This window comes from Xiphophorus maculatus, chromosome 23, assembly GCF_002775205.1.
Source record: "Xiphophorus maculatus strain JP 163 A chromosome 23, X_maculatus-5.0-male, whole genome shotgun sequence".
Classification (NCBI taxonomy): domain Eukaryota; kingdom Metazoa; phylum Chordata; class Actinopteri; order Cyprinodontiformes; family Poeciliidae; genus Xiphophorus; species Xiphophorus maculatus.
The window spans coordinates 15,099,121-15,124,554 of NC_036465.1; the positions used below are offsets into that span (position 1 = coordinate 15,099,121).

General features: G+C 36.9%; 1 protein-coding gene across 4 annotated transcripts in view; it reads left to right on the forward strand.

The window, feature by feature from the left end:
• LOC102221589 (protocadherin-11 X-linked-like) overlaps positions 1 to 22,870 on the forward strand; it is a 169,807-nt gene extending 146,937 nt beyond the window's left edge. For all 4 annotated transcript variants that reach the window (XM_023328641.1, XM_023328642.1, XM_023328643.1 and 1 more), the window contains one exon: positions 18,380 to 22,870. In XM_023328641.1, the coding sequence (XP_023184409.1) occupies positions 18,380 to 18,825 (446 nt within the window). In that variant the 3' untranslated portion in view covers positions 18,826 to 22,870. The remainder of the gene's footprint in view (positions 1 to 18,379) is intronic.
• The last annotated feature ends 2,564 nt before the right edge of the window (positions 22,871 to 25,434 follow it).

Consider the following 25,434-nt stretch of genomic DNA (forward strand, 5'->3'; position numbering starts at 1 on the left):
TTGGACCATGTTAATAACTATAAATGTAATTGTCCCACCTTGGTTTTTAAAGGTCTTCATGAATTAAAGACAAACTAAAAACCAGAATAAGTCATTGCAGTCTTTTTTTAATCTAATAGATATGCAACACCATGAAAGCTGTTGAGTCTATGGCAGGTAAAGAAATACAAGAGATGGAAAGCAAAACTTTGACAAAGAAAACCATTATCGGCAGACAGAGAATGTGTCTTCTGCTTCATTCCCAGAATGCTTTTGTCTTGGGTAGACAACAAAGACAAGAATGGCCCTTCTCCAAAGCATGCCACAGTAGATCAGAGTAAAAGGGTGAAGCTAAGTGGTGGTGTCTTAATTCTATGTATCAGTATGAGCACATTAGGATCTTTAATAAGGCTAAACAAGTTCCCAGGTTGCAGGACATTTTACAATGCCCCAGACAATGTCTGGGGGTTGTAAAATGAGTTTTCTCCACAGGGTGTCTGGACTCTCTATTAGAGGGTGAGATGCTTGGTCATGTGGGAGGGACTGAGTGGAGATGCAGCTTCTCAACCTTGAGAGAATGTTGGTGGCATCTGGTTAGGAAGCCTCCTGAATGCCTCTGTGGTGAAATATTCCAGGGACGTCCGACTGGGAGGAGACTCAGACGGAGACCAAAGACATGTTGGACAGACTGTGTGTCTCTACTGGCCTGGTAACGCCTTGGGCTTCCACAGGAGGAACTGGCCAAAGTGTCTGGGAAGAGGGAATTCTGGGCCTCTCTGCTTAGGCTGCTGCCCTGATGGACGGATGGACAGACAATTGAGAAATGAATTAAGCTTAAGAACTGCTTCTAAGCTTATTTACATTAGCATAGTGTGCGTCTTGGTATATAAAAAGGAAAGTGACATTACCATGACCACTCTGATAGACATTCACTGATGGAGTATATCTGAAAATGTCTTAAGCCACTGTGCTTGAAATACAAAGAGATGAGCTCCAAAATGGAAAGCTGTGATGAGAGAAAAAAACAAGATGGAAACAGACAGGAAGGAGATAAAGATGGAAAGAGGAAGATAAAATTATTCCATTTCTAAAGGTGACACCCCCAGTCAGTTCAATATCTTACGTATATTCTTTCCGCTTTCCTCCCACCGCTTGACATTTCTGGGTTAGAAAGTTCCTGTTGCAGGTTGCCATTGTCATGTTACACTTAAATTCACATTAAGATGCTTCCACAGAAATTATCTTCTTCACACATGAGGGGTGATCTTTGTATATTATTCTGGGCATGAACAAGTCACCACAGGTGAAGGGAAAGGGAGGAGGAAGGTAGCGGATTGTGGTGATAGAGATGTCACATTTGATTGTATCACTGTAATTACAGGTAAGTCATTCTTCGAATGCTGGCTAATGTTGTTCTCTGAATGACACATTAATTCATTTTATTTCATGGGACGATGAAGAGGAATGATGTAGTGTTTGGCCATTTGTTTTAATAATCACTTTAATTATGGCTGAAATCAATCATGGGTGACCTTTTTGATGCATTTGATGAACGAGTCATTTCAGGAATAAGATAAACAAAGTCGTCAGACAATATACAGACTTGAAGTTAGTTCAGAGCACCAAGTGCTATCTACCAAAGACGTGTCCACTGTTGCCTCGTAATAATAAAACTGCGATAGTCTGTTTTGTTGTTTAACTGCTTTTTTTAGAGTTTGGTGAGTGTCCTCTGCAGGCTTGGAGATGGAGAGATGAGGTGTATTGAATGTCATCAATCAGAATTAACCATCAACTCTGGGCTATTGACTGATGATTCACTACAGCAGAATCTCCTCTGACTCTAAAATGAAAGAGGCAACATGAGGCAGAGACACTCAGTTGATTGGCACCTCATTGAGTCTGGCAGGGGAGCCAGTGATTGCAATAGCTGTCAATATCATGTAATTGTTTTCTTACATACATGGTCCCCTGTGCTTCTTCTATCTCTTTTTGCTGCATAAGTCTCAAATTTCATTGTGGGTACATTTTGTTGTTTGCACGTCATTGTAAAACTCAGACCATACTGATAATTTATGTACCATTAGCAAATATGTCATCTCGGCATCAGAACATTAAGATTCATTGCCCATGCTAGACAGCTAGATTAGCAGAATGGTTGTAAATCTGTCCTTTCCTCCTACCCCAGGGTGTGTTAAAGTAGCCAGTTATGCCTGGAAGCTTCAATTTGACCACTCTCAATTATCACATTAAGTATGTCACTGGAATATATACACTGATCACACTTCTGTCTTGCTGTGTGTTCACTGAAGTCAAGCTCAAATTGAGTTTAAATCTTAAATGGCACCCATAACGGCTCGGGGGAATATTCGGGGCTGAGAGAGCAGCGCTGTTTTCCACCCCAAGGTCAGCAGGGAAGAGGAGATTTAATTGAAATAGAAACTGCCTACCTGATAGTTTGAAATAATTAGTAATGTCAGCGCAGAGAGAGGAAGAGACGTGTATGAGGACAAATAAAAGGGACATTGGTTCTAGATAAAAATGGCAAGTCATCAAGTCGAGTGAATTGAATGTCATGGTGATTGACTGGATTTGACTCTGGAAGTCACAACGGGAAACTCAAACAAAAAATGCAAACTATAAATTAGCTTGAAACTTTGCAAAAGATTTACCAGCACCTTGCAGTAGTATTCATGCCCACTAAACTTTTTTCGTTCTTCACCTGACAACCCCAGCTGCCTCTGCATTTTAAAGGGGTTTATGTGATAGACCAACATAAAAAAACACATAATTTGGAAGCACAAATTTAAAATGATATATGGTTTTACCAATAAAAATAAAAGTGTGGCATGAGTTTGTATTTAATCTTCTTTACTCTAATATATCTCAATGAAATCTAGTGCACCAATTAGCTTTATAAAGTCACCCAATTAGTACAGAAAGGTCAGTAGTGTGTACTTGTCAGTATAGAAAGATGCTATATGAAGTCCTAAGAGGTTCGCTATAGAATATAAATGAACAAGCAACTTCTTGAAGCCGAGTTAACACAGCAAACAGGTCAGGAATGACGTTATGGAGAAGTTCGAAGAAAGGTTTGGTTGCAGATCAATACCCAAAGCTTTGAACCGGTCACAAAGCTCTGCTCAGTCTATCATCCAAAACTAAATAAAGAGAGCACTACCACTAACTTATTAAAACATCCTTAACAGGCAGGTTTAACACAAAGAGTATTAATCAGGGAAGCAGACAAGAGACTTTGACAAAATTTGAATAGGTTCAAGTACAATACAAATACCTTTGCAGCGCTGAACAATTCCACTTGTTTTTATTTCTGGTACTCTGAATCAGGGCCTCATGTAATATTCAAAAGTCCACAAAAGGTTCACATGGTTCCCAAAATCGTTCACTCTGCATGAAAAATAATCTTCCATCATTAAAGAAAACTCTGAATCCCAATTCTGATAGACCCTAGTGTGCACCTCTCCTTGGCCCTGTATTTCTGAACCAGTTAATAAAGAGGAAATGAATTGTATCAGTGTTGCTGTCTGTGCTCATGCTGAAAAGTAAATTATCATAGAGATTGGTACTGGTGCCTTCACACATTGATTATATAAAAAGCAACTGTGTTTCACTCTCACACACATATACATAACAGCTTGAATTTTCTTTATTTGGATCAAAATTTCTGTCTCCACACGTTGTCCCCTGGCTCTGCTAAGACATGTCGACAACAGATAAAATACTACACAAACAGTAGTCTGACACTTACACAATATCTTAGCTCTTTGTTGGTATTTTTGTGTGTGTCGGTGTGTGTGTGTGTGTGTGTGTGTGAGCATGAGGGGCCAAAACAACTGACAGAAAGATGATCGCACCACAGGACAAAAAGAAATGTACATACAAGTGTCCTCGGGGCATGACAGCCACACAAACTCAAAGATATGGGGTGTTAATATCTGATAGTTCTCTCTGGGCTTAACAGCATAAAAGACACCAAGGTCAATGGGTTGCCAGTCGTTGCCGTTGTACAAAAATGTGACATGGCTATTTTTGCTGTCTCCTCTTCTGTGAACAGCTTTAACCTCTGGAGTATTGTTGTCGTCATCAAAGACAAAATTTGAAAACTTAATTTCTTCGTGTCTTTTCTCTTTGGCACAAAATTTTTATTAAAGGAACAACTGTAAGCATAGCCATGAAATAAATTAAAGTATATTTGAAAGTACTGGAATAAAACATCCGTAACATGCAGTGTAATGACCTTGTGGCAAGAAAGGTATTTTTATTATTTTTTTGTTTAATTTTTCTTTGGTTGCTTCTTCACATATTTCTATGTATTTTACATAAAAGAATATTTCGAAAAACCACAAGTGGCAAGCTAAAATCACTGCAGATTAACAGTAAGTGTACATTGCGACTTAAAAATCCCTTTGGAAACAACTCTTTGAAACTCTTCTTGTGGACTCTGAAATACTATTTTGATTTAGAAACTATAATCTTTGGTTTTTATAACGGCTAAAATTATGAAATTATAAAATTAGGATGTGCTTGTCATCCTAAAGATAGTATATTTGCTAAGTTGTCAGTTGTGAACAGACAAGATATTGGTTTGCCTCTTGAGTTTAGGAGAGTTGTTATGCATTGATGATTTAAAGTTGTTACAGTTTTGCTTCAAAGCAGAAGGGTTTTGAATAGTAACCAAGGTCTATGGAGTTTGTATGCTCCCTCTTTATACATATGATTTTTATAGGTAGTTTAATTTCCTTTCTCAGCCCCAAAATGCATGTTCGGTCTTTCAGAGAGCCTAATTTACAGCTGTGGAAAAATGTGTCGGTATGTCTGCTAGTTCTGTGTTCAACTGTCAACCTGTCCATTTATTGCTAGAGCTAGGCACAAGCTAGACCCCTTCGCTGGGTAGCAAAATGAAGAATACAGCAGATAAATCATGAAATTTATTATACTGCATCATAATGACTGTGTAAGACACTTCAAACCTATTGTTTCCCTTACCATCTTGGGCTGTCAGTTTAACCTTAAATACACAATCTCTGAGTGACCCAAAATGGTTAAATAATCATTAGCTTGAGTTGAAAACAAAGCAAAGATCCCTGCCAGGTGGGCTACTTCAAGCATTTGGATTGCTGGAGGGGAGTTTTTTTTTTTAGTACAGTAAAAGCATCTGTGCACCACTGCACAACTTTAATTAAGAATGCTATAAAGGCCAATGATACAAGTTTCTGTAGCATTTGCTTAAATTTATATAGCATATGAGCAATACGGGGAATCTTAAAGTGGCACTGCTGGTGCCATCAAAATTTTCAACATATCCCGCAAAAAATCTGTGACTTTTTTTTTTTTTGGCAAAGTTTTAGCAAATTGTGGCAAATTTGCCAAAACTTTAATGATTTCTGTTTGACTTGATTTCTTAAAGGACTTGACTAGAAATTTTACACCAAAAGGGTTTTACAAAGAAACGTGCCGGGCGCGCAACAATGGAACCAGGTTCTCGATCCAGCCCACTGAGTGCCCCCTGCCATTTGCCAATATCCCCCTCATGTTTCTGCACCAAACATGCTGCATTTGCTGTTCTGTTTACATGTTTTTTTTATCTGCATCCTACGGTGACAGCAAAGACTCCACAGTGGTAGAGGAAAGCTGGGAGGGCTATCAGGAAGATGTGTGCAAAGTTAAAAAAAGAAAAAAAAAATGCACCTGGCATCCAAATTACTGATTGGCTACTGTGCAAGATACAGTAGCTCTGCACCATAATTTTTAGACATTTTAAGATTTTAGATCTAGCTAGAAACTAATGTGTCTGATGGGTACTTAATTGCAAACAGTGATGCATGTGATGCCAGCAGCTGTATCAGTATTTAGTTTGGGTTGTCGCAACTGCCATGAATGTGTGGCCACTGTGTAGAGGGATGGATGCATCACAAAATATTCTTAAAAGAGAGCAATGATTATGATTCTTCACTGTCGTATGACATTGTTAGATTTTTGCCACTGGAGATGATTCACATTGAAGTAATACTTTTAAAATAAATCTGTGAATTTATTTCACTATGGATCATTATTTTCTAAATTCACTGAATATTTTGGTTTTTGTGGAGGCAAAAGAAACACCAGAACTAATTTTCGAATAATTTTGAAGTTCACTTCCAGTTGCTGGGTATTCTGACAAACAAAAACACGTTTTAAAATCATTTAAAATTCTCAACATAATTATCATTCAGACTAAAGTGCCTATTTCGCCAAGTGACTTATAAGACTTAATAAAACCTTAGGACTTGACTCGATTTGAGACTTGCATACCTTATACAGTTTGGCCTGCTTGCCTTCACTTGGGCTTCGACTCAATACTTGTAGTACAATGTCTTGGTTCGACCTCTCATAAGCAGTGACATAAATAAATAAAAATATATAGATACAAGTATAACTAAAATCAATCATTATGTGCTCTATGTGAAAAGAAAACCTTTTATTCTCACTTTCTGACATCACCTAGAACAAAACTTTTTAGCACAAGTTTGTACATAGTACATTTATATACACTCGTTAATGTAATGTGTGTATTTAGTCTGGCAGTGTACAGTACCAATAAACACAATATTTTTGCTGGATCGCTACAACTATTTTGACTTTCATTTTGCCCAAAGAGATAAATTCTTCTTTTTAATTAACAACTTTGTACTTTTAGCTTTTCAAGGAGGCCATGTTGCATAATCTAAATTTAAAGATTTTACTTGTTTGTGTACAGTACTTATCACAAAGTTTATGTTACGTATTAACGTTTTGCAATTATTTTCAATTTTAGTTTGTTTTGAAACCTCCACTTCTTTCTGGTCTTGAATTTGTACCTCTTTTTTTAGCTTTTTCTATGTTGCTATTTTACACATGCTCTTCCCCTCTCTCCTCTCCATGTGTTGATCCGTGTCTGTCGCTCTCTGTGCTGACAATGTCTGCACTCAACACACCCCAAGTAAAGTGCGTGGTGACAGAAACATTAACACAAGCCACTGAGTACCTCTGTGATTTTAGCGAGAGTGTATGTGTCAGCTGGGGCCCAGAGGAGTAAAAAGCACACATCTGAACTTTTGCTGGCTGGTGCTTGGGTGGAGGATTGTGACAGTCAACATCAAAACAGTAAAAGTAAAGCTGTGATTTATTGAATGTGCTGCTTGTGTCTGCTTTCATGCTTGCCAGTGATACATTATATGACTTTTCTCCTGCTTTCAGGGAACATGGTGATGTGGATGAATTAAACATGTTAAGCAGGAACAGGTCTCTCTCTGAAAGCCTTACCCTTTTCACGATAACCCCTTTTTAGACATTCAGTGGACTTATCGCAGCGTATAAATAGGACAGAATTCATTATTCAGGGGAGGTTTCGGTGAAAAATTAATAGTTGTCCCCGGAGGAGGTTCTGTGGCACTTCGGAAAGGGAAAACCTTTAAAGTGTACATGCTCTGGGGAATCTGGAGAGAGTCTGCCCTTCATATTAAAACCTTTACCATGCTACACTTCACATTGATATTGGAAATGTAAGTTTGCTCATCACTAATGACTGTGACTAATACCGTACACAGACTACATTCATGCCTAAGCTGTCTGCAAAACATTTTCAATGCAGAGGGAAGAAAAAGGGGGACCCGTCTGCTTCTGACGATGACAAGTTCTGCAGATTACGCATTTTCTGTGCTGCCTTTTAGGACAAAACACCACGAGTTGAGCCGCTGACATCTGTAAAGACTCCTTTTTGTAACCACATTGAATTATTTCTCTCAGAAGCACTTCACAATACAATAAACCGTCACGCTAGAAAAACACGACAAAAAAGTGTGCATCATGTCCTCCTCTCAACACTGTCATAAAAGAGATTACATTTTTCAACATACCCAGATTAGTCATGTCCTGAAATCTTACTGATGCTGCTGCTGCTGCTGCTGCTACTGAGTTGTTTTCAGTCTGCCTGTTATCACTTGAAAGATGGGCTTCACAATGCCTTTGTATCCACTTCCTATCTGCCCAGCTCTGCAGGCAATAACAATAATGTATGGCTAAGGGAAAACAGCTAATCATCAATGACTGCAAGATATATGGCATATAGAGTGGCACCTTGTTTATTACCCTCTCTTTTCCTCCTGCGGCATCCTTCGGCTATACAGAGAGACTGCTGGAACTGAGAGCTTCTTCAATGTTAATTTGATTCATTCTTGTTTTCCATAATAATTGGGGGCAATGGGTCAGTGTGATGAATTTGCTTGTTACATGACACAGGATGTAGCACATCACAGGATGCTGTACAGTTTGTCTCTCCTGTATTTTCCATCAAGCAAAACAGGCGACACATATTTAATAGCCATAGAGTTAGAACATACACAACCTTGCAAAAATATTCCCACCCCTTGACATTTCCTCCATTGCGTCTGGTTGCAACCACTGATGTAAAGGTATTTACCTCATATGATAGACCTGCACAAAGTAACGCAGAATGGTGATGTAGCAGGAAAATTGTACAATCTTAATTTTCCATTTTTTTCAGTAAATGCGAAAAGTGTGGCATGCATATTTTAAATTCAGCTTCATTATTTCATCTTTCCCTGCAATTACAACTGGGAATTTTTAGAAATTATACATCATTTTCCTTACATTTTAAATATATGCTTTGTTTGGCTGTATCACATAAAGTTAAAATAAAATATACTAAAATCTATGTCTGTGAGAAAGTTGAATAAGGAAAAAAGTCAAGACATGTTAATATTGGCTCCCTGTTAGACAACAGGTTGAATTCTTTGAGGAATTCTGCTTATGCTTCAAATCGGCTTTTAATTTGAAAGCTTATAGTGTTATAAATGACATTTACATTTTTAGATCAGTCGTCTCAAAAATAATCAAGATTGTTTTGATAGTATTCCAGCTGGAATAATTCAATCTTCTCGCAAATATCAAGACTGCTTTGTCAGCTCTTACTTAATCAACCTATTATTTTCCTTTCTTTCTTAATCCCTCCAAAACATTTTCACTTCCCTTTCATTCCTTGCTCTTTATTTTCATCTCCCACAGCTCATATTATCTACACAATATGGAAATGTTCAGCCATTCTTAGATGTGCAATGAATTTTAAGACATGTTCATTTTTTTTGTCTTATAAATAAACATTTATGTATTGCCTCCTTGTCAGTGCCAGCACACCTGCACTGTATATCTGCAGTATCATCCAGTGCCTGCACAAGTGCAAATTTACAGAAAGGAGAATGAATGGATAGCCTTGTATGAGATTTTAAACTGCGAGCAATCACAAAATATGTGTGTGCACCTTCACGAGCGTGTCTTGTGTTTTTGCCCCCCATGGAAACTCTGTGCCTCCTCCTCTGTGTGTCATTGTGGTGATGAGCGCTGATTGCAGATTGTTGCGGTGTTTGTACCTCTCATCTATCTGGCCCATGCTGCGTATTTGGCCAGGCCTGATTGTGTTGATGGTGACACCGGCATCTTGTCCTCAGGTAGGGAGGCCCAATGGTAGCCTGGGTATAATAAAAGAGATGTAATCAACCAATGTCAGACACGAACACAGGCTTTGAAAGAAAAAAAAAATCAAGTATAAGAAAACTGTTTTTGTGTTTTAGCTACCAAACTGTGCCTTCTGTTGATGAAAATCACATAAAAAGGCAGTTTTAGATGTCAGAGTGGGCTTTTTTTTCTGTCTGCAGGCATTCTGTGTGATGGTGAAATAACATTTTAAGGTGCTTTTTCCTTGCTTGACAACAAGGGTGAGTGAAAGATAAAGGATATGCATTACATTAAATCTGTACATTCTTTCTGAGTTGTATAGCCTCAGTGGAGGAATGGGCGCTTCAACCTGCTACATACTTTTAATCAATGGCAACAAATAGAAAGAAGCAAGTGTTTGGCACTTGCTTGTTCAAGAGATCCTTTCTCTCTCTGTGCACTTTGTCCTCCCTCTGTGCTTTGTTATTTGTTTTGGTGTTCTAATCTTTACCAAGTCAATAATATTCTTTGTAGTCTGAAATTGTGTGTCGGGAACAAAAAGGCCTCCTCCCTTTGTTGAAAGTACCTGTCTGTGACTTTTTATGCTCTCTCAGACTTCCAGATAGAGCAATCATTAGATGTTGTTTTCTGCCTGCAATTACTTTCCGTTACAATGGGTCAAACACTAGGAAAGCAAAAGGGGTCGCGGGAAGACAAGGCTAGATGGATTACAGGCGAGGAGCTGTATAGGTCCCACGAGCGCTGATAAATACGTATGTGGCTCCGAGACTCGCTGTTGTCAGAGGCGTCTTAGTAAATGCATCAGACGTAATTAGTCTAGAGTATATATGGACAACCTCACTTCCTTTTTATCTTACTCGCATTGTCTCCTCTAAAAAAAAGGGCCATCCATTACTCAGGGACTATTTGTTTTAGGAGGCAAAAAACGGGGAGTGATGGCTTTGCCATTTCTGATATCTCACATTGCATCAGTGCTCCATAGAGTTGCTTTGAAATATATGTTTCAGTGCAAAGATCTTCTTTTTTCCAATATCAAAAGTATCTGATTTAAACTGTTCTTTGTGTTGCAATTGTTAAACTTTTGTCTCCCTGATGATAATAGCCAAAAGGATGAAGTCTGGGGTCAGTCTTTGCTTCAAGTAGAGGAAATCAAATATCACAGTGTCTTTTTCATGTGTGATGGTAGGATAGAGCTAGGGATTGATGGACGCTGCATTGCTCCTCCTGTGTGTTGTCGTGAAGCCGAGCTCTCGATTTACCAGTTGCTCAATCTTCCGATCCGTGCTCATAGTCTTGAGATGTTAATTATGACCAAAAGAAGAAGATCCCGGACACTAAGCTCTATCATTCAAGAGAAACTCAGGGTGGAGCTGCTCCTCCTCTGCATAAAAAGAGCCACTAGAAGTGATTAGGGTGCATCCTTTTGAAAGTATTTGTGGGCATTTCCCACTAGAGGCAGACAAAGAACTCACAGAATAGAAATACACATTGAATAGCAGATCAGCCTAATTCAAAGCATTTAGGCATCTAGTCACAGTGAGGACAGCTTGTTGAAGTTCAATTCAAGCATCAGGATGCACAAGAGTGGTTATTTAAGTGAATCTGAACATGTCATGGTTGTTGGTGCCAGATGGGCTGGTCTGAATATTTCAGAAACTGCTGATCTAGAGGGATTTCCATTCATAAACATATCTAATATTTAAAGAAAATGCTCCAAAAAAGATAAAATATCCAGTGCGGATACAATTGTATTAACAACAACAAAAACAGATTTGTTGTTATAAAAGGTCAGAGGAGATTTTTTTTTTTACATAAACAACAACCTTACTGCACTCTAGTGTGCAAAGAGAAGTAATGGAATGGAAGATTCCCATCAAAGATATGCAGATCGCAAATCTGTAGAAACTAGGAAATGCTCCCAACACCTTATGATTATTTCCATTGAGAATTAAGGCAGAGAGTGTAAGCTGAATTTAGCAATATAAAGTAATGGATAGATGGACGGACAGATGGATGAAGTCCTTTCATTGTTTACTCTTTGAATGAATTTGCTTAGCTGCATTTAAAAATGTGGCAATCAGTTACATGCTAGAGTAAGAATTTATGTATCTGAGAAATATGACTATTGACCTTGCTATTATTCCTGACGTCATCAAAACACATACCATGTTTCTGTTGTTCCAATAGAGCCTTTATTTCTTCTAAATGTCCTTGACCACAGCGACACTGACAGTCTTTACTTGGGATTGTACTGTACCTTCAGCAGTTAAAAGTAGAAAAAGAAAGCAAATAACATTTAAGTCTGACATAAAAAGAAAATACACATTCTAAGCGATTGCCATGGCTACAGGTTTTTTCTTTTTTCACAGATGTCAAGGATTGTTAGCAAAGAACTTACAAACTGTTACTTTTATCCTTATTAAAGTCCCACGTAAGAAGAACTTTCAAAGTATGTTATACAAAGTCCAAGCCATCAGAAATCAGTCTCTGTAGATTTTTTGTTTAATCAGAATATTTTTTTATCAGAATATTTAGGTTCTGTAGGAGTTTAAACATGTCACCAGACTCCTGCACAAATTAGTTACATTCCTTTTCAATAAGGCTAAACTAACAAAATTCAAGAGACGTTAAATGTTCATAACTGGGCACCTTTGTATGTGTATTTCTACGTAAATAAAACAGTCACTCATTTTTCAGATAATTGTATCCCTCGTTTTAGTGGAAACCGAAGGCTTTTATAGGCACTAATTTTATTAATAACCATTCTTTTGCTTGTTGAATGTTTGTGTGTTTCAGATGGAATGACAAATAGCTTAATTATAAAACCAATTTTTTTCTTTGAAATAACTTGTCACATTTCTATATCTGTGTTGTTTGATTTCATACTTACCCTCACTTGAGAATCCAATATGTTCTTCTTGCATTTACTTTTTATTGATGTTTTAGTCACACAAGCTCTTATGACGTTGTAGTGTTAACATTTTTTCCCTCCTGATAAATATTAGCATGTAGAACTTCTTAATAACTCAGACAATATTAGTCAAAGGTAAGGTAACGTATTTTATGTGGCTGTTGATCCCAGTTTTTTTTTTTTTTATAAGGTTTATTTTAATGACATTTTGAATAAAACGTATAACCTCTAGAATATACTTGAATTTTTGTGCACACAATATCTTCTATGACTGTGGAAGATAGAAGATCTTCACATTCGTACACTGCATATGCATGATGGATGGTATACTGTAACTTTAACAATTACTATATAACAACTATATACGTTTTTAAGAAATGCAAAATTTTTTGATAGGTTAATGTATTAAAAGCAAAAGTGCTCAGTACAACTGCATGTTATGCAAAGCAATAAAAATACAAGATCACATGTAATGGTACAGACATACATTTACTCAGAACACCCTACTGGTGTTTTTATTTGTAAATGCATTGTTAGCAATGTATGAAAGGTTGAGGCCTAGTCCACCTTCCTGATAGCTCTTCAAAGGCTCTAATGTCCTAGATGCATGCAATTATCCTTTTAATTAGCAATAATGAGTTTGTGCATGCTGAAATAATGAGCTGAATCGTGAGATGTGTGCAGATCTTAATGTGAAGCTCATCAAGATGTAACAAGTTCTGTCACTAAATATCATTAACTGTCATGTTACATCTCTCATACCATTATGCTGAGATGGTCCAGTCAGATGCGTCCCACCTACGTTTTGTGTGCACATGTGTGTTATAGATAGATAGAGTTTAAGCATTGAGGATCATGTGTTTATGGATTTTATTACAGCAAAAAGTTGAAACCTAAGAGTACAGCTCTTAGAAACTAAAGGAGTATGTTAGACATACATGGGGTCTAGTGCTGCATCAGTCATATGTTTATGGCTGATTTCTGATCTCTAAAATCAGCCTAAAGCCTAAATTTTCTCAAAATAGGGTTTGTCCCACCTGACAAGAGGTTAGTTTTTTTTTGTTTTTTTTAATTTGGAGGAGTGACAATGTCACATTGTTGTTTGTCAGAGTGGGTGCTTTAAAATAGGCGTTTACCATTTTAAAACAAAGGCCAAATGTTTATGAATCTTAAACATTTTAGCAATTAGCACTGTTAGCAAGGTTAGCTTAACTGAAACAGCACTCTATTTTTGATAGCCTTCAGAAATACAGATATTTCTCAAGGAAATGTGCATAACTACCATTTCAAAGGTTCTCATTTTCAAATATACTTTCAAATATTCTGTAAATGCAGTAGCTGAAAAGCGTGGAAACATAAAACAGAGAAACCTAGCTGTGTTCATTTATCTTCTGATGCCTCACTCTCTGTTATTCTCTCAGTGCCTGAATAAACTTCCTGTCTCAATGTGTAAAATAAAATGCTGTTTCCCCTTTAAATACTAATCTCAGTGATTCCTTAACTTCCTTTTAAACACCCCACTGATACTGCAGCCTGGGTATGGTGTGTTCAGCAGTTCAATGGATAAAAAAAAGTTTGTGCTTCCGAGTTTGAAACCAGTTGATTGGTGGTCAGGGTCAATGAAGCTGAAAATCAACCAATTTCAGTCACAGCGCAATTTCCTGACACATTTCTGACAGGGTCGTGTTTTGCATTACAATGCTGGAGAAAATTTATTTTATATCATAGACCCTATATTTCTATAAGTATGTCAAAGCAGGCACCTGAACATTTGAATCATTTCACTTTGTTTCCGGATTGCAAGTTGTTCTAAGGCAGAATGGACACTCCGAAGTTAATCGAGAATGACAGAGATATGGTTGCATTGTGTCACCTCCTCCTTCAGATCAGTCAGGGCTTCAATAGTAATTTAAACAATATTTACACTAGAAGATGACTTTCTTGCATATTTTGCATACCATCTAGGAATCCTTCATCTGTGCCTTTTTCCATGAAATGTTCAGTGTTTTTGCCAGTTGTGTTGCGCCACACAAACGAAAGTCCTGGCCAAAAACCTTCAAGGTGTTAAAACAGGTTTATTTGAGCTGTGGCAGGTTAAATAATGTATTGATGCTGCAGAACAAAATGGCTCTGGGCTATTAAAAGTATTTGCTTTGTAAATGATCCAAAGATCAAGGAGAAAACATAATGTCATAGGTCACATAATGTCTTCAACTACTTTAAAAAGGCATTTTTCATAGATTCCCCACTGGGACAGACTGCTTTGAATCAGATCGTGAATTGATTTTTACAGTGAGATTCAGTGAAGTCTGAGTAAGACTTTGATTGGATGTTCAGTGAACATCAAACAGCGTGGGGAACTATTTTAGCCACATCACCAATACCAAGTAAAGCTGAATCTTCACAAATGAGCAAAGTAGGCCTGATCTCAGTCGCGTTGTCTATGACATCCCATTGTTTGCTCTTATCCCCGCTTGTCTGCCATTCAAATTTCCTTGAAGGGAACACAGGGAAGAATGTTCACACCACAAGGAGATCTGTTGCATCACTGATGTATGATTTCTTCCGTAAGCTCCGTGGGGTACAGTTGTTTTCCCAGAATACAAAAGGCAGCGGCATCACAAAGGGGCTGTGGCGCACCTCTGGCTGACAAAAGCAGCAAGAGCTGTCAGCGACATCACTCAAGTCTTCCTTGTACCCTCCCAAACCCGCTGCAGCCTGTCTGAACTATCCCACCGGAATTGAAAATAGTACAGGCTCATGTCTTTCAGTGAGGCAGCTTAAGAAATATTTTATACAAAACCAGTCTGTTGACATAAAACTGTTATTAGTTCAAGCTGTGCAAAGAAGGCCAAAGAGTGTTTTAAGTTCTGTAATGTAGCAGAGTCCATGTTCTGTGGACATATACATATATTAAAGAAAAATAAAAGTTTTAGGGAAGTATTGTAATTTGTCTCAATGTTTTACACTGATTGTTTAATTTTTGAGAAACATTGACGTTAATCTTGTGTGATTAATTCTTTACTAACATTTCTATTTTCTTCTTGCAATTTAGGCAGATCACAAATATTTGGTAACAGAAACATCCACTTTGTTCATTTTACCTTAAATATTCATATTACAAATAAATAATTTAATTATATATATTTATTTAAAGTTTTCTAGAGCTAAAATTATAAAATTATGGTGCCGATTAAGAACATGCAATGACAAACATTGAATAATGCATTAGCTAAAACATGTTTAATATGGATCAGAAGCAGTGCTTTGATTTTATATCTCATTTATCGATTGGAACCAAAATAGTCTTTGTAAACCCCAATCTGCAGGACATTTTTTTTATTGTAGATATCTCTTGAGATGAGTTTGAGTGATTAACATGTCCATAAGCGTGGAATATTTATCACATATAGCTATTGTAAGAATGGAAGCAAAATAATGGTTATTAATTTATGTAATGCAGGCTGGAGCCACCAGTGAATTTGCTCAGACTTGGAGGAATTATTTATTAGTAATCATAAAATTGTTTCCTATCAATGGAGATTGATGCTTGGTGCAGCATCTGAGGGCTATAGATCACTGTCCCTATTCTGTGCAGACAACAATGTCTTTAGCACTGCCTCATTTGATTTTATAGATCAGATTGATATAATAAAGAAGATTCAAAATGCAAAAAGCAACAAAATTTGTCAATTTATCTAAATGTACGATTTAATGCTTATATTACCTATTGCACCCTGATAAAAACCATTAGTGACCCAAAATTGCTACAGCAGCAGCAAAAAAAACCAAAAAAAAAACATTTAGACAAAGATTGACTGAGGCTCATGGCGGAGACTTGGCTCGGCCCTATTGTGCTAGCTTGGAGAATGAGAAAGCAGCATCCATTTTAGCCTTAATGAAGTTAGTGACCCTCTGAAAGGTGACACATTTACCGCCCAAGGGATTTATACACTCCTGCTCTGTGACTCCAGTTCAATATGGAGAGGACAGATTTGGCTCTACGGGGGCAGTCCAAATATACCCTCACAATTTATACTGTGCGACTCATTTTCAGACGCTGCTCTGATAATTAACGCTGGCATTATTGATATTCAATTCTTTGCAGAACACACCTAAAAGAAAGGTATTTTGTACCAATCTTCCTGAGGCATCAATATCAAGACATATGATCAAAATTAAATTACATTTAGTTTTAAAATTTCTTTTTAATTTCATCTAGGCTTTGACAAAACCCAAAATATTGTAGCAATCTTTTTTCTAAAATCAGTGTATAAGACCTACATTGAGTGTGTACAGCTGATGAAATAGTCCTTACTTTACTTTGCACCAGGGTCTAAAGCATCTTAATTATTTATAACATTCTTACTCATGCAAATACACTAAATAATTTCTACATGACAGCTTGAAGCTGGGGCCTAGAGGAGCAGTGTGATGTTTGAATGAAGACCTTTCTTTCCTTTGCATGGCCCAGGAAACATAACACTGCAGGCTCTGGGTTGCCTTGGCGCATACTGTTTTACATTCTAATTATCTGCCATGACAGGCTTTATTGCTAAGTCTCCATGCTGAAGCCTCATCCCAGACTCATTCCACATGTGATGTCAATGTTGGGATAATGAGATAAGATACTCTGAGTCCTTAGCTTTGCACACTGGTCTTGTCATTAGCTCTCTTTTTTTCCTTCCGTCTTTCCATGCAGGAAACATAAATGTTGGTTCAGTGTGTCTTGGATTGAGTCTCCTAGATTCTTTGTCTTTTGTAGATCTTTATATATTTTGTTTATCTTTTTATATTTTCATTTGTTGCATAACTGTTTCTTTTGTGTGCTATCCTAGAGTTTTTAATATTCTTGAAGCAAGGCAATTTCTTATCTCCAGTGTTTGGTCTTTGCATTTTCTTATTTCACCAGATTTGTTTTGGATTCTGAGAAATCAAAAGGGCATTGACAGTGATTAAAATAAACAGTGCTTTGTTAAGATGTTCATTAAATATTTAACACACTACAGCCAATCTGAGACACAAACAGCGAGACATATTTCTTCAAACTCTAATTAAGCTACAGGGAATTCATCGCATATTGTAGGTAAACAGAAAGAGTCAAGGGAATACCAATGGAAATTAAATGCTCTGCTGGTGTTTTTCTCATTACAAGATGAAATGAAACATTTATAACTGACTTTCATTTCACTAAAAGGCTGACATTTTGTGGGTCAACCCCAGATAAGACTGCAACTTTTTTCTGTTTATTTTATGATTCATGAGTTCACTTAGTGCATTGACTACCTCAAATCGATGAATTCCAAGCTCACTCCCTGTACTGAGTGAAAAAGAGTACTAAACATAAACTTTTTATTGCATAAATATATTTCTGAAGGGAGCATTGATATGAAATTCCCACCAGACATGAGTAATCACCCAAGTAATACACCTTTTATATTCATATTCTATAGTCAGACTATGTTGAAACAGCTCAAATTTATCTCTAGATATAAAACTGCCTTGCTTCTTATCAGTGCAAAGTAACACAGGCTAGTGTATTTGACAGATGGCCTTCAAACAGGTTTCTTATATCCAAGGCATTGTTCAAGATGAATCTGATAATTGAAAAAGATCTATCCAATAGCAGGTGTCCATATATACATGAATAAGGGTTGATTCATTTTCTAGGAACTCAAAGTTCAACAAAACAAGGAGAAGTAAACTACTGATGTTTCCAGGGAGAAAATCTAGTTGCTTGTTTGAGTCTAGATGCAATACTCTATCCCTCTATTTTTTATACACTTAGTATAATTTATGGAATAATTTGTGTTTATTTCTGTATGCATAGATTATTTTGGTTGCCTTCAGCATATAGTGTGAATTTCATTTTAAATCACCTCAGAAATATATACAATATATACAGTACATGTTCAGTGCCTTTAGTGTTTTAAATAGTTTTATTAACTCCTTTTATTAATTCCTTTCTGTTCTTTTTTGCAGCCATTGAAGTAAATTTGAAGAAAGCTCTGGCTGAGGCATCTGAGACCTGCACCCAGGAGTGTCTAATACTGGGCCACTCTGACAGCTGTTGGATGCCCCCGACCCTGGCCCAGTTCCAGAGCCCTGGCAGCAACAGCCCCACCTCTACCCCTACCACCACCACCATCACTGCTGCGCTCCCCTCCTTTGGCTTCCAGGGAGTAAAAGCTAACATAGGTGGCATGGGGGTCATGGATGGCCGGCACACTCTGGGTAGATCTGTGCCCAAAAGAGATGAACTAGACAAAGGGTTCAACCGACCACAGTTCTACAACACCCTGGATAGACACTGCAGCAGTAAGAAGGAAGACCCAGTGAAGGTCATTCCACTGGCAAGCTTCTCCTCGCCTGGGCAGCACACTCCTACTGGTGGCAGCAGCTCTTTCCTACATGAGCACCAGCTGTAATTCTAAGAGACATGTCTTCACTGGCTTGACTTAGAGTAAATAAAACACCATCTACAGATGGCTTGAGACTTAATGGTTGCTATGTTTGCGTACATGTAGATGTATGCAGAATTTCAGTAACCTTGATCAGCCCAAGCTCAGTTTTACCAATGAAGACACTCGAGTATGAATGAAACCATGATAACGATGTTCAGACACAATCAAATGGAGTCAGACCGACAGCTTATGCATTTGAAAGAAAATGAAAGTCTCAACTCATCACATGCTTGTATTATAAATAAAAAGTAGTTGTATACCAAAGTAGATTATTACAGGAAAAAAAGAGCATTCTTTTGCTTTCTGTTTGGTGATGTTTGCATAGTGATAAGAAAAAGGGACCCACACACTTAAAGCTTCACAGGTCCTGCTTACAGAGACGGTGTCCTAAAAGACCAATTCCTGGCAACGATGCAAATGCAAATGCAGTACTTTGTGTTATGAGTGAGCTAAATCAGGCTAAATGTTAATTATGAGCTCTGGGCTGGTGGTGTTTCTGTTTAAGTTCTAGTGAAGTATTGCTCTTTATACCAAGTGTAACAAGCTCCTTTGGCAGTGAGAGATGTTGCTACCCGAACGTATTTCAGAAGTCTATTTTGGGCAGGGGCCTGCAGAAGGGTTACAAGAGAGAAACATCTACAAAGCATATCTAGGGCAATGGAAGACACATCTTAATCTTTTACATTCTACACTTTCACCATGGACCAGAAAACAAACAACATTTTCAAAACAACACAAACTCATGCTCATGCACAAATGCATACTCACAAAGTTTTCCATGTGGTGATTGCAGCAGCACTGCCAACCCTATTAAATGTTCACTCTCAGCATTACTGCAGTTGCTTGATCTTGAAAGGCAAAAACAGATGTGCTTTGGAAAAGTAGCTTTTTTTTCCCCTTTTGTTTGCATTTTCAATTGTTCTTCTCAGAAACCCTTCACAAACACATCTTTGGATGCAATTATGGCATTCACAGCCTAATTACTTTGATGTGTGATTTCCGCTGTGAACCTTATTGTGGTTAGGAAGCTTAAAGAGATTTGGTTGGTAATCCAGTAATAGATACAAGGGCAGAGAAAAAGGTGACAAAAGCTCAAACACTGTAGTGTTATATACCTCTTTTGTTCTTATGGTATTAGCAAAAGTATTTCACACATCAATTGCTGCAAGTTGGTGAGTTTCTAAGATCAGCTTTTACATTTTGTTGGCACTAGAAAAGAAATCCTAGCCTGCCAGAATTTTAACAGCATATAGAGTCTAACTGTATTATTTTGCTTTGTGTTCCTTCTGCATTTATTATAATAAGCACTGGGATTTCTTTAAGCGGTGCCCCCAGAAGGTCATTCCTCACAGAGTTTAAAATGTCATCTTTGCCCAAACATGCAAATTTTCTCTGATGATAATAACTACTTCTGACTAACTTGTAACAGATTGGGTGCAGCATAATGTATTGCCACAACAATAAGTAACTTTGCTGATATCCATTTTTTCTTTTCTGTACCATCCGAACCAGGTGTCGACATCATCAGGTATATGACTCATGCAATTCATTTTCTTGTAGCATCTTGCAAATTGGGAGCAGGCCTAAATCTATAACGTAGCACCATATCCTCAAGGGAAGGTGCGAGGCAAATTGTGTTTGTATGCTCTTAGCTATTTTACTCTCTCGAATAATGCCTCTTAAAGGAGATTTATCTGATATTCACTGAAATGATCACTTAAGGGAACAGTGTGTCAAGGACAAAGAAAGGGCAGTTCAATTTCACCTCAGTCAATTATGAAAATGAATTGAATTCAAATCAGTCAACTTAGCTATACCCTCCCATACACATCTGTTTGAGAAAATGTACCCATCTGAGAACCCAATTTCAGCTAATTTACCAATACTTTGACTTTTCTTCTATCTTGTTCTACTTTCTTTTCTATTCTCATTGTTCTAGCAGTCTGAGTGGTATTCCTAATGCATTTTTAATCAAAACGATGGCATATCAAAGGGAGCATACATCATAATGTCAGAGAAAATTGGAGTTTTATCACTGTGCCAAATGCAGATTCAACTCCACATTTCAGACACCTGTAATATTTTATCCAAAAGTTGCCTGGAAATATTCATAAATATTTTCAGTCTCTTGCCACCTTTGAATTTACATGGCAGATGAATCTGTTAAAACTCTGCAAAATTATTAAAGATTTTTTTGAAGAGAGGCTTTAGAAATTTTTCTTTTGTTGAATTGTTTATAGCTACATTGAAAATCGTCCCTTCTCTCAGACTCCCCAACCACATCGCAAGACTAAATCAAAGTTAAGTGTATTTCTATGGCACATTTAAAAACAACCAAAGTGCTGTACAGTTAAAATAATACATTTATTGGGAGATATTAAATTGCCAATCTATTAGGTGCACTAAGTTCAAAGAGCATCAATAACAATCATTCATGTTCAACAAATATTAACACGTTAAACCAACTCTGGGGTGAGGCTGAAAAGGAAATCCACAAGATGGATGTACAGCAACTGTATATTGCTATTTTCTCAACATTGACATTGTAATCAGAGGAATGTTTTCAATATTTTGTTGGGAACTAGTTCACACTGAATTAAGGACGTTCTGGAGATAAAAAGGGGTCCAACTCATTACTAGGAAGGCTTACCAAATAAAGTGGCCAGTGAGTGTGTATGTAGTATTGGTATGTAATGATATACCCACAATCGCACTGTAATTAAAATTAGCTTAAACTGAAATATCCAGTCACCTGTCGTAAGTGAACATAATATTTCCTGTCTTTAAGTATAACAAATGAAGTCATGAATATAAACCAGTTTCATATAAAGCCCAATTCATATTTTCTCTTTTGTTCTTGAAAACTAGGCTGCATTTGGTTTTATCATGTTGTTCCTGATGTATATTGGGTGATTTATTATTTTTTTAAACAAAGTCATATCATTTGAAAGCCTATTATTATTTTACAACGTAAGGCAGCTATGGGGAAGTATTTTTTTCTGCGTCAAGATTACCTTGTCTATAGAATTATTGGAAAAGTCCAAATGATTAATGGTCACATGTTTTCACTTTGCATGATTGTGCTCTCAATGTTTTCATATTTTCTTTTGTCATTTCACTGCAAAGACAGAAAACTGAAAAAAATATATACATATATATAAAAAAGCAAAGTCTTTCCTTCCTTACCAGATTCTTTAAGAGTGAGTGTTATAGATCACCATGTCAACTCTGTGTCATTGTTTGCATGAACTGTTTGGACTCTGAGACGACATTCTGACATTTTGTGGACTGTGTGCTTCATGCATCCACATCTTTAGAACCAGTGTCCGTGTAGATATTAACTTCTCTTCCTGTTCCTCCATTTAATGGAGCAAGACAAATGTTATACAGTGTACACATTCAAACCTTGTGAAGTTACCATACCACATATACCTCTACAGAGTCACAACTATCTATACAGTCACTTGATCTGGATTTGAAATTGTAAATAGCAGTACCCCCTCAGAAATGATAGTGGTTGCCGACTTGAAAGGACTGGAATTTACTTGGTTCACAACAAACAAAAAGGGAAATACATGGGAAGTGATGAGATGACAATCTCTGTTGTAATGTAAATGACTGCATATGCATAATATTCATGAGATTGAATGTGTTTATAGGTGATCTTGTGTATGTGCAAGTGAGCATGTGTCTCCTTGCAAGTATGAGCGTGTGTATGCGAGTGTGTGAACTACCACACACCTTGCTGAACGATTTTGTGTACACAAATGTATCTTGTACAAAAAGAATATAAAACATGATAGAAGACTTAAGTATATGCTTGTAAATTAGTCATCTGTGAGTCAGGTAAAGTTTGCTTTAAGAGACGGCTTCAATGCTTGCCAGCAAATCTGTATTAGTCCGTTAAAGCTATACGGTCTGTGTTGTCATGCCTTTGTAAGATACCCACCTTAATTCTATGAAAAAATACCTTGCTATGAATTTTAATTGAGCCATTAAATATTGAGACATCAAAGAATGCACGGATTCAGTTTTTTCTAATTGTTTCTTGTTTGATGTGATTCTTCTGGCAGCTGTTTTTGTGTTACAGTAACAAATATTGCCAGTATTTTTGTCATGACAGGTGAAATATTGTGTAAACCAAGCACAAAATGGTATGAGGCAGTTTTAGATTTCAAAAACTTCAAAAAGACAATAATGAGGAAGTTATTTGAGGTTTGGAACAGTGGTCCCCAACCTTTTTAGTCGCGCGGACTGGTCAGCCCTTCGCAATTTTGCTGCGGACCAGGAGGGGTGCGCGCGCGTCGTACGTATCGAGTAGGGGGCGGGGAGGGCTGACCCGCGATAGGCGAAATCCGCGAAGTAGGAACCTTTATTTTTTTGCAATTATTATACAATAAAATACTCCATAATACATTGAAACCAAAGAACAAAACCTTTTTACAGGCCCAAACATTTGTTTAACAAATAAAAAGTACTGTATAAACAATTATTTTTTTTACAAATAACTACTGTACTGTAAAATAATAATTTTAATATGAAGTGAACCGCGATATAGCAAGGGTTCACTGTACTCCGATGTTGTTTTGTTACTCATTCTGCTGCAAGTTGGCTCAATTTTGACGCGCAAGACGTAACCGGTAAAATCCGGTTTAGGATTTTCAAAATAAAAGATCCGGAAGTAGTTCATTATTTCTTGCGCGGCCCGGTACCAATTGGTCCGGTGGTTGGGGACCACTGGTTTGGAACACAAGTGGAAGTTAAAAAAAACATAAAAGATATTCTTGTGATTGAAGAGCTTTTGTTGGAAGAAAATTTAACCAATCTTGAAGAGGTAGGCACTAAGACTAACCTAACAGACCTTACTACTGAATGTTGACCTCAGAATGAATAAACAGCAGTTCTCGGAGGTTTAATGAACATTTGTGTACAAAACAGTATCACACTGGAAAGTTCCAGAAAATAGTGATAAGAGGATAATTGAGGAGCCAAAGAGCATCGTACAAGTCCATATCTGACACCATCAATACATGGCCATCCAACTAAACTGATATGCTTGGTAAAAAATAAAACATTCATTAGACAAGCAGCAACAAAGTGTATAGTAACTGGAGAAAATATGTCAACAAACTTATATGACTTATAAACTGACACTTTGTTTTGAACAGACCGTATGTAATATAAAACATAGAGGCAGCATCATGCTAACTTGTCAGAGGTAAAGTTCAATACAGGACAATCCAGAAAGTAAACCTGATAAAATGCAAATGGCTCACCCTCCAGTGGGACAATGACCTTAAACATACAGCCTGAGCTACAGTATAATTGTTTAGAGCTGAGGAGATTTATTGTTTTAGAATGAACCAGTCAAACTACAGACATATATTCAAAACTAATATCTTTATAAAGACAGCAAATTATACATTTAAACATCTTAATGGGATGTTATTTGCATTCATTTGACCACATCATATTTCACCCATTCTCTTCGGTTCTAATATCAATCCTGCATTTTCTATATTAGGGACAGTAGTAGGGCTTCCTAAAAGTTTCTAAAATGTAAGTCAATTGCAAATAGGCACAATGGCTTTATAGACCTTAAAAACACAATATTTTTTCAAAGAGAAATGAACAAAAGGCTTTTTCAGTTTGATTAACATAACTATTTTCTCCTTTTACTTGCACAAAAAATTACTGTAATGTCAACTTTGAAATGGATGAACCCCTCTGCAAGAGATGTTATCAAAGATACGTTTCATATTTTCACAGAAAAGTTATCTTTATTTTTATAATGCCATAATTGTTGAGAAGTGTGCAATACTGAATGTCCATAGTTATTCAATATATTGGAAAATGACTAAAGTTAATTTATTTCAGTAACTCCATTTACCGAGTGAAACGCAATATAGAGATTAATTACAAAAACAGACTAATGTTTTCAAGTCTTTTTTTTCGGGTAGTTGCTTACAGGTAAAGAAAACATGACATTTAGGTTTTTGGAAGGATATATATTAATATAATATTTCATCAGACCAATAAAAGAAAAATATATATTTTCAGTACAGAAATGTGGGCTTCATGAATCATATGTTTAATTCATGGTTAAAGTTTAATTTTCAAAGAGTTCTTATAATCTGACAAACAAGCCTCATCAAAAGACATGTTCTTATTTATTGAGTATGACGGTAAATAAGGGCATACACCTCTGACACAGTCTGATCTTTGCCGTATGTACTCTTGTTCTAAATGTTTATCAAATGTATTAGATCAAAACATACATAGATCTGCCAGTCAGAGTGGACCACTTTTAGACACAAAGTGTCAGTTTCTTTTTGCTATAAAATGCTATTTTTGCAATTTGAACTAAGATCCAAGCCATCAGTGTAGGTGCTGGGTGAGGTGGAGGTATTTGAATAATTTCAAAAGAAAGAATTAGGCCAAATAGAGTTAGTTAACCAGGTAGACAGGATGTGAACAGTAAAAAAAAAAAAAAGGAAGACAGAAAAGATTATAATTTCAGACAGAATAATTTTCCACTGAGGAATAATAAAGAATATTTCTATTTTATTACAT